This window comes from Manacus candei, unplaced genomic scaffold, assembly GCF_025592945.1.
Source record: "Manacus candei isolate 608988 ecotype Guabito, Panama unplaced genomic scaffold, ASM2559294v1 h1tg000131l, whole genome shotgun sequence".
Lineage (NCBI taxonomy): Eukaryota > Metazoa > Chordata > Aves > Passeriformes > Pipridae > Manacus > Manacus candei.
Genome location: NW_026138179.1, coordinates 520158 through 532922, shown reverse-complemented (window position 1 = coordinate 532922; position 12765 = coordinate 520158). Strand labels below are relative to the sequence as shown.

The window sequence follows — 12765 nt, the reverse complement described above, 5'->3', positions numbered from 1 at the left end:
GCCGCCGGGAGTTGCAGTCCGGCCGGGCGGCGTCATGGCCGCCAAGCGCCGCGGAGCGGGCGCGCCGCCGGGGGCGAAGCGCGGGAAGCGGGAGGCGCGCGCCGAGCTGTGCGCGGCCCTCGGGGACGCGGCGCTGCGGGAGCGCGCGGGGGCGGCCTGGGCCCGCGGGGAGCGGCTGCAGCACGGTACGGCCCGGTACGGCCCGGTACGGCCCGGTACGGCCCGGCATGGCCCGGTACGGCCCGGCCGGGCACGCGGGGAGCGGTGCGGCACGGTACGGCCCGGCCCGGCTCCCCGGCCCTCACCGGCGGCCTTTCCCTGGCAGAGGCGGCGGCGCTGGAGCCGGCCCCGTTCCGGCACGCCGTCATCCCCGGGTTCCTGGCGGGCGCGGCCTTCGCGGAGGCGCTGCGGGACGAGCTGCTGGGCCTCGGCTTCCGCGGGCGGCACAACGACCTCCTCTCGCTGCGGCAGGTGGGCCCCGGGCCGGGCCGGGCCGGGCCGGGCTGTGCTGAGCCGCCCTAACCCCCGTCCCTTCTTCTCTTCCATGGGCCGCCGCAGTCCGAGGAGCTGGGGGCAAGCCCGGAGCCCCACATCGCCGCGCTGAGGTAAAGGATACACTGTGACCCGCAGCAACAGCACCTGTAACTCTTTAAATAGTTGGGAGACAATACATTAGTTTAGTCTATGGTGATATGGATGCTTTATAACACGGGAGGACATGTACCCTATGCTTGTCTTCTCAGGAATGCTCTATGTGAAGAATTCCGACCGTGGCTTTCTGCTGTGACTCAGATAGAGCTGGAGCCAACTATTGACATCTCTTGTGCTAAATATGAGTATACTGGTCAGTATACAAGTGATCCTTTCCCTAAAGCTTGTAGGAAACAAAATGTCTATGGAATATCTAGTTTTATAACCCATCCCAACCCTTCTCTAGTTCCAGAGGGTCCCAGAAGCAGCAAATCAAAGTCTCAGAAAACAAAGTGCAAATGATGGAAAAACTGTTGCTGCAGTTCTGTTGCTGGTGGCTTTAGCTGGGCCTGGTGCAGTTGCAAGTCCCCACCTTTTCAGAGATGTTCAGCCTGTGTTTATGTGGCTGCTTCCATACAAGAGTGTGACATGTTCATCTTCCAAATGCTGCAGTTGAGTTTGTGAATTCTAATGGCAAAATGTCACTTGGTGACTCCAGGTTTCAGCTGTGCCTGTGCTTTCAGTCGTGAAAAGTCACTGTAGGAAGGGGGAATTTTTAATTGCAATCAGCTCTAATTTTTAAAAGTCTTTTGCACAATCAGTTGCTGGTCCAGCTTTTCTGTTCTCAGGATTCCCCCTCCTCTCTATTCCAGCAACAAACCTACTCCGTTCAGAAGTCAGAGCTGGAGCCATTGTTTAGGTTGGGAATCTCTGTCCCCTGTGCCCGGTGGCAGCCAGAAAGGGGTGGGTGATAAGGTGTGACTGCTTGTACCTTCAGAGGGGGCTCATCTGCCAGCTGCAGTGCAGCCCCACAGAAGGTAACCTTGCAGATCTCGGGCTGGTGATGCCGATGAGCGAAAATGCAGTTCTTGGGAGGAACGTGTTTCTTCTTGTCGTGCCCTCGCGGGGCCCAGGCTGGGAAGCAGTTGTTGGAATGAATCACGTGTGTGCTGCAAAGATGCTGCAGCAGCAAAGGGTGTGTGATTGCAGATGTGTTGCTGTGCCACGATGACGAGCTGGAAGGTCGGAGAATCGCCTTCATCCTGTACCTCGTCCCAGCCTGGCAGAGCGGTGACGGGGGAACGCTGGACCTGTTCAGCACGGACGGTGAGAGCTTGGCCTCGGGGGGTGAAAAACACAGAGCTCATGTGCACCTTGCTGCAACTCTCCCCTCAAACAGCAGCAGGGAGATAAAGAGTTTCTCCTTTGCCCACAAAAGAGGATGTGTAGGTAAAATTCGCACCTTAGGGATGGGCTGTAGTGGGGTTTACAGACAATGAGCAACAGCAGACAAAGAAACAGCTTTTTATTCTGTTCTTTTGGAAGGGCTGAGAGTGGAGGCAACTTGGAAGCAATGCCAGTAACTGTGCTTGGAACTCCAGAATGATGACAGTAATGTCCCTTTCCAGCAACAGAGCCACAGAATGGTTTGGGTTGGAAGGAATCTTAAAGATCATCTAGTTCCAGCCCCCTGCTGTGGACAGGTGCACCTTCCACTATCCCAGGTTGCTCCAAGCCCTGTGCAACCTGGCCTTGAACAGTTCCAGGGATGGGGCAGCCACAGCTTCTCTGGGCAACCTGTGCCAGGGCCTCACCACTCTCATAGTAAAGAATTTCTTCCTAACATCTAATCTAACCCTGCCCTCTGTCAGTTTGAAGCCATTACTCTTTGTCGTGTCACTCCATGCCCTTGTCCAAAGTCCCTTCCCAGCTCTCTTGCAGCCCTTTTAGGCACTGAAAGGGGCTCTAAGGTCTCCCTTGGGCCTTCTGTTCTCCAGGCTGAACAGCTCCAACTTTCTCTGCCTGTCTCCATAGCAGTGCACTGATTCCTCACCAAGCCCTTGCCCTGAGCTCCATCCTTTATACCCAGGTGTCCTACCAGTCACTGTCATGAAGTGAGAGAGAAATAGCACTTTCTAGCAAGTTCCAGTTCAATATCTTAACCAGAGTGTGTTTTCTCCCTCCTCAGAACACCTCCAGCCACAGCACATCACCAAGTCATTAGTACCTTCGTGGAACACGCTGGTTTTCTTTGAAGTGTCTCCAGTCTCTTTCCACCAGGCAAGGAGCTGTCTCTTGTTCGTTTTTTGATTCTCATTGTTGTGGTTGTTCCCTCTGTGTGTTATTACAATCCTGATGGGGAGGGAGAAGAACTGTGGCTAGAGCAGATACTCACGCTAAGTGCTGTGTGCTAAAGGCAGGGCTTCAGGGACTTTAAGGAGGACAAGAACTGACAAAGCCAACATTAAACTATCAGTCTAGCTTCATCAGCCTGGGAAAGGAAAACTTTTGTTTTGTGTTGCTATCCTGGCAAGCCTCTGCTGTGAATTTGGCTAGGGCTTGTTTTTGTTTGTTGGCTTGTCTTAAACTAGCTCACATTTTTCATGCGGGTGCCATCACTTCACACCAGAAGAGCTCCTGAGCCCACCACCTTGCCAACAGGGGCATCATTTGTGCTTTCTCTTCACACTGCTGTTACAGCACCTTAGAGTGTCCAATTGTTCCATTTAGCCCAACCTCTGCACAATTTCATGAAATCAAGATTTAACAGTGACCATCACTGTGGGAAAACTAAGGGTTTCCAGAGGCCAGGGTAAATGCCAGGATAGAGGGTCTGCTCTTAGTCTCACAAATAAGCAAAGAGCCTTCATGCTGGCTTGTGTTACAGCATTTTTTAAAAAGTAAAGGACACAAAAGCAGAGCAGTGTAGCCTGCCAAGGCCCACGGGTGCTCCGCGTTGTCTGACCTTCCAGACTAAGCTGTGACAGCTGATTTTTGCAGTCCTTTATGGTCCTTCAACAGAATAAATGGTAGAAAAATGAAATGCAATTACTTTATAACAGAATGACAAAGCTCTCAGAGAGAGCTCTGCTGTGAGCTTGGAGTAAAAGCTTAGACTGGAACTCTGGAAACACACAGTGGACTTGAGAATCAAAGTTTGCCTTAGGCCTCTCTGATAATCCCACCTGGTCTAGTGCTGTCTGACTCCAGAGAGCCTATGCAAGTGGGCTCTCTGGAGTCAGGTCCATGTCCTGTTGTGAGTCTCCAGGGTGCCTGTCAGCCCTGGTCCCAGCAGTGCCGTGCTCGGCCGTTGCAGGTGTCCGAGGTTGTGTCGCGGAGGTGCCGCCTGTCCGTGAGCGGTTGGTTCCACGGCCCGGCCGTGCCCAGACCCACACGCCACGCTGAAGCTCCCTTGCCCAGGAGCCCCCACATCCCCTATGATGTGAGTAACATCTGCTTATCTGCATTTCTCTCTCTTTCTTGTTCCTGTAACACCTGTTACGGGAGGCAGTGATGCTCTGGGGATGCTTTAATCCTATCGCATTCTCCTTTTTGTTCCCTGTCCATAAATTTGTATCCAGTTTCTTTCCCGTGCATCTTTCTTGGCTCTGGATGTTTTGCATACCTCCAGTAGTTCAGAGACTGCAGCAAATACTTGTGGTGCAATGAAATAAAGGAATGGAGTGTGTGTGAGGGAATGCAGCCCTGTGGGCAGCTCAGTATGGGGAACTGAGGAATTTCACTTTTGCAAACTCAGCATTGCAATCCATTTCCCTTCCAGCATGAAATACTGTATGAGTGGATCAATCCAGTTTACTTGGACATGGACTCCCAAGCTCAAATCCAGGAGGAATTTGAGGAACGATCAGAAATTCTCCTGAAAGACTTTCTTAAGGTGAGCCTGGTGGTTCGATTGGATCTGATCTGCCAGAACAGGGTGACAGGTACCACCTGGCATGCAGGCTGGGAAAGGGCTTGCTTGCACATCTGTTAACTAAAACACCTAGTTTCATGCCCTAAAGGGGAATGGACCTCCAGAGGTCCTTTCCAACCTCAGCCACTCTGTGATTCTGTGGATGGATCCCCTCTGACTGCCTGTACACTGCTGTGTAGGGACTCACCAAAAATCAAACACTTGTATTCAACCTTATTTCCTGCAAGAAGCAAAGCAGAAGTGCATCTAAATTCAGCAGTCTTGGGATCCTCAAACAAGTTAGAGTGCCTTATCTGGAGACACTGCTTCTGGCACACCTGGGAGCTGAATGATAATGTCTCTGCACTATCTTTTTTTTGCCTAGAAAGAGAAATACCAACTACTCTGTGAAGCATTGGAGAACAAAGAGATCCAGTGGAGCAGTCGGGGGCCTGCCAATAAAAGGTGGGGAATGGCAGCACACTGCAGCTGTTGGTGAGGCCAAGCAGGAGCTGCCATGAGGCTGCCCTGGCTCATGCTGCCCCAAGGATGTGGTCCTTGTTGGCTCTCTAACAAGGAGATACACCTTCTGATACACCTGCTGTCTTTCAGGCTCTATGAGGCAGCAGAGGAGGTCAGCCTCCCTGACACCCTGAAGAAATTCCTGCAGCTCTTACGCTCCGAGGCCTTGTTTTTGCTGCTTTCCAACTTCACTGGCTTAAAGCTGCACTTCCTGGCTCCCTCTGATGAGGATGAAGATGCTGGGGAAGGACGAGCAGCGGACACTGCTGGGCACAGAAGTCTCAAACCCGAGCAGGAAGAAGCTGAACAACACGCTGATGACAATCCCTGTGAGCCAGAGCAGCCTGACAGCTCTGGTGAAGCACAGGATGGCGAGACACAGAGCAGTAAGTAGAGCAGCAGCAGTGGGAAAGGGCTCGAGCACAATCCTGGTGCTAAGAGAGCTGGCAGCAGAGTTCCCAGTGATTTCCATGGGACCTAGTGTTTCATCTTGTGCTGCAGCCAGCACAGGGCACCAGCACAAATGTGGGATCTGAAGCACATCAGATTGGGTGTCCAAAATCAGCGACCATTGCAAAAGAATTTGGAGTAAATTCATAACTAACTCGAAGTTACCATTTTGAACAGACCTAAGTCTTAAGGATGGGACTTTGGGGAGGGCTGTTAATTGCCCAATAAGCTTTTGTCAGTCGTTATGTGGCTTCTACATATAAATATCCCTGCTTCTTATAAATCAGATTTTCATGCAAGATAACAAATCCAAAGGAAAAAGGTGAACACATCAGCATAATTTCAGAACTAGAAAAGTGATATACCTCAAAGGTAGGATTTAACCTTTCAGAAAACACTGTCAGCCTTAATAACCATTTACTGTCAGCAGTGAGATACCACTGCTGTCAAGGATGAGATTAATTTTGGATGTACAGATTTGTGATGTTTGTTTGAAACAGTGGCTCTGAAGTTTAAGGGCAGAATTTTTGTAAATGCTCATCTTGCACTGAGCCAGGCAAATTAGTGGACACGTGAAAAAAAGATAGTTAAAAAAATAGTCCTAATGAAAAATCCCATCAAAACACTTAGTAGGAACAGGACTTTGTTTTTCTGGTTTCCACAGTCATTTGGTTCTTCTATCTGCCCTGTTCCTACCGTGTGATTTTTAATTCATATATGAGGGGGGCATAGTTTGAGTCTACATGGGTTGAAAACTGAGCTAGACCCATGAGAAAAGAAAGGCTTCCCCACATTCTGACATACCTCCTTGGATGGCACACACAGAGTGAGTTCAGAGCAATGTCCTTCTTCACTGGGGTTTCTGGTAGTTCCTGGGTACTTCCAGAGCAGAAAGGATGCTGGCTCTTGAGGTTTGGAGCTCTACTGTAAATCCAGAGGAAACACAATAAAAAGGGAAGAACTGGTTAAACTAAAGCAGAGCAGAGCTTGGAGCAAATGTTGGTCCCACTCCTACATGTTCAAAGTACATGACCTAGAGCCACCTCTAGGACAGATGTTAACATGCCATCCATGGGTTTACCTTTCCCTGGCTGGGGCCAGCAGGCGATTTCAGTGGTGTGACAGCCCCAGGCCTTGCTCCCCATGTGCTGCTGCCCAGCTTCCCGGCGATTTCAGTGGTGTGACAGCCCCAGGCCTTGCTCCCCCCATGCTGCTGCCCAGCTTCCCTGCATTCCCTGGCATAGCTGTGCCCTCTCCTAGGCTCGGGTGCCCCGGTGTGCGCGGGGGAGCTGCGGCGCTGGACCCACGGGCACTACACTCTGGTCCACGACACTCAAGCAACAGAGTTTGCTCTCGACCTGCTCTTCTTCTGTGGCTGTGAGGGTAAGTGGACAGGAGAGGTGTCACTCTCCTTTACAAGCTTTGCACGAAGGAGTTCCTTCTGACTTCTCAGCAGTGCTAAAACAACCAAAATTTCCCTGCTTTTTCCTACATGGAAGGTCTCTTTAAATTTTGCCCTAGTCCTCATTCGGCATAAACCCTTGTTTCAGTAGTCTTTGTGTACAAAGATTTGGATCGTGGCCTTGGAGTCAGCTCTGGCCTTTCCTGCAGGAGCCAGGAGGTGGCGCCTGGGCAGAGGGAAAGGCTGAGTCTCCCAGCCCTTTCCTCTCCTGAGCAGCGGCTCTGGGCACGGTGGAGGGCCAGGTGGCCAGAACACCCGCTGAAAGTGTTCTGTTCCACCCCTTTTCTCACCAGAATTATCAACTGCACCTCCAGTTCACAAAGCCCAGGGTTTTCAACAGTTACTTTAGGCATGTCTGGGCATTTTAGATTGCTAGTTAGATAGTGATAAAAACAAAAATCTAAACACAAGCGTTTTAGACCAGCTGAACCCACAGCTGAAACCATCTGGCACATGCTGGTAATTATCCTGAAATCCTTTTGCTGTCTGCTAAGGCAGAACTGTTCTACATGTGAGGAGGTAAACTGGGGATTATCCTGTATCCAGTAACTGTGGGCAGTGGGGTGACAAAACAGCATCTCCAGGAGGGCTTTGAGAAGCCTGGGCAGGACTGAACTTTCTAAGAGTCTTTCTTTTCTGTTTTAAGACTGGGATCCTGAATATGGTGGCTTTACCTCCTACATTGCCAAAGGTGAAGATGAAGAGGTAAGGACCTCAGTTACTAGCTGCAAATCAGATAAAATTGTTTAGAGTGGAGTGGTATAATTACACTTTGTCACACACTAACATAATCCTGAGAGTGCTCAGTGTTGCTCTGGAGCCTTCTTGCCCCACTCCCTGCTCATGCTTCAAGAGGCTGGTGTTCCCCTAAAGTGTGAGACCTGGGCCCTGACAGTGCCTCACAGCACCTGGGGCCACGTGGGAAGCCTGCCCTGGAGGGACACAAGGCTGTAGCAGAGATGACACTTTTCCAGGGGGTGCCATTCACTGGGGTCACACCCAGCATCAGTACTAATGACAGTGCTGAGCAGTCATACCAGTCCAGAACCCCTTACTCTATAATAATGCTTCAGGTTAAGGGGTATTAAAGTGAAAATGGTGTCACAGTTAGTTTTCTAACACCAGACTTTTGCTCTGACTAACTTTTGAAACTTTTGTTTCTTCTTCAGAATTCTGTCAAAGCTGTTTTTATGACACTGATTTCCTCCCTTCCTCTTGTGTCTTCTAGCTGTTGACAGTGAATCCAGAGGACAACTGCTTGGCCTTAGTTTACAGAGACAAAGAAACTATGAAGTTTGTGAAATACATCAACCATCGTAGCTTGGCACGCCTGAACAAGCATCCAAACAGAACAGGATTTTGGGATTTTTCCTTTGTCTATTACGAGTGATGGTGCAGAGTGTGACACTGTCACAGGAAATGGTGGTGGGTGGTGGGCAGGTTCCTGTCCAGGCATTCAGCTGGGACCTAAGTGCAGACAAAGGTTGCTGATGCAGCTTCATCACGCTGCATACTGTGGGGTCCAGGTGGCTTTTTTACCTGTACAAATGAAATTCAGTCTCCTCCCAAGTCCATTGCAACACACACCCTGAACTGCATTTAATGCTATGTGGAGAGGGTTGTCCCACAACCATCAGCTTTCCAGCTGTGCTCTCATGGGAGCAGCACAGTGGTGTCTCTGAGCTGTCAGGGTGAGAATTACAACTGTACATTGCCCCAAGCTGATGACTGTTTTTATTAAAAAAGAAAAAAAGGAAATGGGTCAGTTAAATGCTTCAAACACTGGTCGAGCAAGTTTTGTTACAAAATGCCCAAGACATTTTCTGGGGCTTAACTGGGTTCCCTGTTTGCAGAGGCAAAAATAAAGGAGCTGCCCTGGGAAATATGAGGTTTTTCCAGCTGCACAGCTCTGGGGAGTTGGGAAGGAAAACAGTGAGGCTATAAAACTGCTGGCATGGGGAAGGCCCTGGCACTGTAACAAGGAGCAAGACTTTATTATGCTAAATGCTGTGCAGACAGACCCAGATGCAGCCCTTTTTCCAAAGGATTTACAAGCTAAACAGCTGAGAGAAGAAACCTGCTCCTGTGCACTCTACTTGGTGGGTGTGCAGACACCTCCTGGCTTCAGCTGTGAAAGGGTTGTGGCTCCAGCCTAGAGCCAGGGGTGGTGGGCTGGCAGCAGGAATGTGGTAACTTACCTCTGCCTGGCTCGTCATCCACAGGCGGTAGGAGGGTCTCCAGCAGCATGGCCTCCTGTCCTGTTAGTGATGTCCTGGGATCTGCTGGGTTCTGATGGCTTCTGTCACTGGGGATCAGCTCAGGTCTTTCGAGGCAGCAGCCAGCCAGGTCCTGTGGTAAACAGTACAAGAAGGGCAGTGGTCTTGGTGCAGCACCTCCTCCCTGCACGTGCTCTCAGGCTCTGTGCCTGCCCCACGTCCACTGCAGCAGGACTGTGCTGATGCTTCCAGAGCCAGCCAGAGTGCTCAACGCCCTGCTGGAGGCTCAGCCCTGGCCTGCACCTGCTTGCCTGAAACTTCTCTTGGCACTGAGACACGGGTGTTCCTTCAGCTCATCCGAGCCAGACCGTGCAGGCCACAGGCTCACAGTGAGCTGGGGAGAGTGTGCACCTCTCATTCCTCCTGCCTCTCCTGGGCTGGGAGAGGGAAGCTTTGGATTAAAGTCTCTAGTTCCAGGCCTGTTGTTGAAGACCACCACAGTGGTGTAAGACCACAGCTGGCAGCAGAGGAGCAGTGAGCCCAAAGCAAGGCAACTGCTGATGAGTACTCTGCACCCTTTGCCGAGCAGGTGAGGTGTCCTGTGGGCTTGTCTTCATGAAGATACAGGAGCAACAGCCTTCAGCTTCAATCCCAATACACAAGGGTCAAAAAAGGATTCCCTGAGGCAGTTGGCAGGAACCCCTGTCCTTGCTTCCAAAGGGAAAGGTGTTTCAGCCCCCACAGGTGCCAGAGCAAGGGGACAACACTGTCCTGCACTCCTGTTGTGCAGAACTCTATAGCTCCAGGGTCAGTTCCATCCCAGATTACAAGCAGTTGTTCAGTTCTAGCTACTCCCTCCTGCACTGCTGAACGGGAAGGACAGCTGGGAGGTGGTTGTGCTGAGCTGCAGTTGCAAGATCTATCTACACCATCTTCTTCACATTCTGTCTCCTTAAGATGGCTTCTCTGTGCACTACCAAGACTTTCTTGCTTAGTTTTAATCTTCCTTTGCTACTTACAAAGACAATGGGATGAAGCTAGAAACTAATCCTGAAGTAGGACAGGACTCTCTGAGTTACTGGTTTCTGAGGCACTCTGCTGCCTATTGGGGCAGCAGCTCTTCTTGGGGAGAAAGCAGTTCTTATTCTGAGCTGCTCCAGTTGAAAGAAACAAGTAATGGAAGCTTCAAAGAACAAAAACCCAAAATTATTTGTGTAGTTTTGAACTAAAGTGACAGATACCACAGTTATTGACAGCACAGTCTGCTGGGCAAAGTTGGGAGTAAATTAATTAACAAAATGAAGTTACTTCTTTGACCACATTTTGAGCCTATGAATGTGCTTGGCAGGTCTTGGAACCACCTCCCAGGAGACTGGGAGAAGCTGGGCTCTCTAGTTTGCTGCTTTTTAATAATAAATACTACACTAGAGGGCATAGCAGCCTCAGCTTGAGTGAGGCCCTATCTACCTGATCACACAAAAAACCACCTTTCTGCCTCCGGTGACTCAGATGGAGTAATTTAGGAAGCCAGATTTGCAGTTGGCTTTCAAAGATTTAAAAATAAACACGTCTCTGCTCTCCCACCCTTCCTGTCCTAGGTCCCAAAAGCCAGAGGCTGGCACTGCACGTACAGAGGAAAGACTCCACACACTGACACTTCAAATGATGTGAGCTGTGGGGGGAAGAGGGGTCTTACTTTACACAGCACCAGTAATGGGAACCATCTCTGTAGAGAGACGGGTACAAATCCATATTTACAATTAGGTGTAGCTGCTTGCAAAGTACTCCATCATTATGGAGAGGAATATGAATATGAGACATACACATACCCACAAAATTAATAAGCAGGACAATATAGAAAAATAGGCCCGAGAACCACAAGTGAACAGAGTTAGAGAGGGGAAGCAACAGAGAACAGGAACTTCATACCAGGCAAGAAGCCACTGATGAGCTGGGCTGTACAAGGCCGTGCATTTCCCACCAGCTGACTGCACCTCCCAGCCTGGCACTTGAGGCAGGGCACTTGAGGCTTGCAGTTGTTTAGGCTTTGAGCTGTTCACATACTTCACAGCAAACATTTTGGGACTTGGTGGCCATCGGTTTGCCGAGTAGCTGAAAACAGGAACAATTCAAATATGGAGATAAGGCAGTTCAGCTGTAGAGCAGCCTGAAGAATTATTCCAGCATCCATAAACAGGCAGCAAAGCTCTGCCATTGGGTATTCAGTGAATTACTATGAAGATGAGCAGCAATGCACAGGGTTTGAAGAAACAGGGGCTGAAATCAGATAACCTGGCAGTTCCAACTGCTTTTTCACCTCCAAACTGGAACTTGAATTAGGACACAGAATCACTGCTATACAGATGCCTCTCCAGCAGGTGCTGATCCAGCACAGTACTGCTGCAGTGCATTGCCCAGGCAGGGAAGGGGCCATATGAGGAAGGTTCCAGTCCAAACTGCCACGTCCCAGCAGGGCAGGACAGTGGTCTAGACCCTATCCCCAGCACACATACCAAGGTGTGGTGCCATCTGAGCAGCCTTTGCCCATGAATTCTTAGCAACACACAGCTCTACTAGCACCGTTTCAGAGCTTATTCTGTACTTGACCATCAGCTTGACCTGCTGATGCAGTTCCCCTCCCATACCCAAAAATGGTCGTTGGTCCTGGGCTAAACTCTACCAGTGAGGACTGTTTGCCACTGGTCTCCTGGGGCAGGCTCAGTTTATGCCAGCTTGCTACTGCACACCAGCTTTATTTCAACAGGCAACTGCAAGCCTGGTATCACCTCAGCTCACAGGATGTGCATTTTTCATTTGGCAGATGGAAGTTGGCTTTACAGGAAAATAAAGTACAAATTTGTTGTCAGAAACTTAGATGGGGGAAATCAGTGTTATCAGAGGACTGGACAGTGAGCAAAGGACTGACCTTGCCAGGAGCAAAACAGAGCTGGGACTGGCAGTGCCTGGTGCGAAGTCCTGAAAATCAGGCTGATGGGAAAGCTGCTTTCTGATCACAGCCACTCTCTTACCATTAAATGGAGTACACAAATATAAGCAAGCAAGCATTAGGATTTTGAACATTAAGAACAGGAGGTTGAAACAGTGGGAACAGGTACAGCAGGTGGCAGAAAGCCCAGCACTTATGCCAGGAGACTGTTCCATAATCAAGTCTGAGCTCACCTGCTTAGAACAGCATGGGTGGCTCACCACCCTTTTACCAAGGAGCTGGGTTTGACTAACAGCTCTTAAAAGGATTCAAATGAGCTCCTGCTGTGGATTTGAAGTGACAGTGGTCTGTACTTCCACAGCACAGTTCTCTGTATGGAAGGGACTGAATCAGTGGCAAGGGGCAGTTTTGGGGATTAAAACACATTGTAAGAATTACATTCCCCACTCACCTGGTCACATGCTCACCAACTGCTCTCTAACAAACGGCGGCTTGATGGTTTTAATTCAGTAGTGGCTCGTAAGAGACAGACCAGTTACAGGACACAAATCCTCCTGACAGCCCCAAGAAGTGACCCAAGAACTCCATTTCACAGGGATGGGCCGACTCCTCCCCACCTGTGTCACAAACCCCGACCTGCACAGCAGCAGGTGTGATGCACAGCACAGAACAAGGAGCACCAGGGCTCAACCTCCACCCTGGGCAGGATATTTTTAGCTTCTAAAGAAATCTGCTTTGGCAAAGATTCAAAAATACCTTCAGATCTAAGATAGAGAGCCTTACA

At 50.1% G+C, this 12765-nt stretch overlaps 1 protein-coding gene across 1 annotated transcript; it reads left to right on the top strand.

The window, feature by feature from the left end:
• The first annotated feature begins 34 nt into the window (after positions 1-34).
• OGFOD1 (2-oxoglutarate and iron dependent oxygenase domain containing 1) lies at positions 35-8576 on the top strand. The gene is made up of 13 exons (XM_051771236.1): positions 35-185; positions 326-471; positions 559-605; positions 744-844; positions 1681-1797; positions 2660-2751; positions 3788-3913; positions 4253-4366; positions 4770-4849; positions 4997-5292; positions 6617-6739; positions 7465-7523; positions 8047-8576. The coding sequence occupies exons 1-13, from the start codon at positions 35-37 to the stop codon at positions 8206-8208; spliced, it is 1614 nt and encodes a 537-aa protein (XP_051627196.1). The 3' UTR covers positions 8209-8576.
• The last annotated feature ends 4189 nt before the right edge of the window (positions 8577-12765 follow it).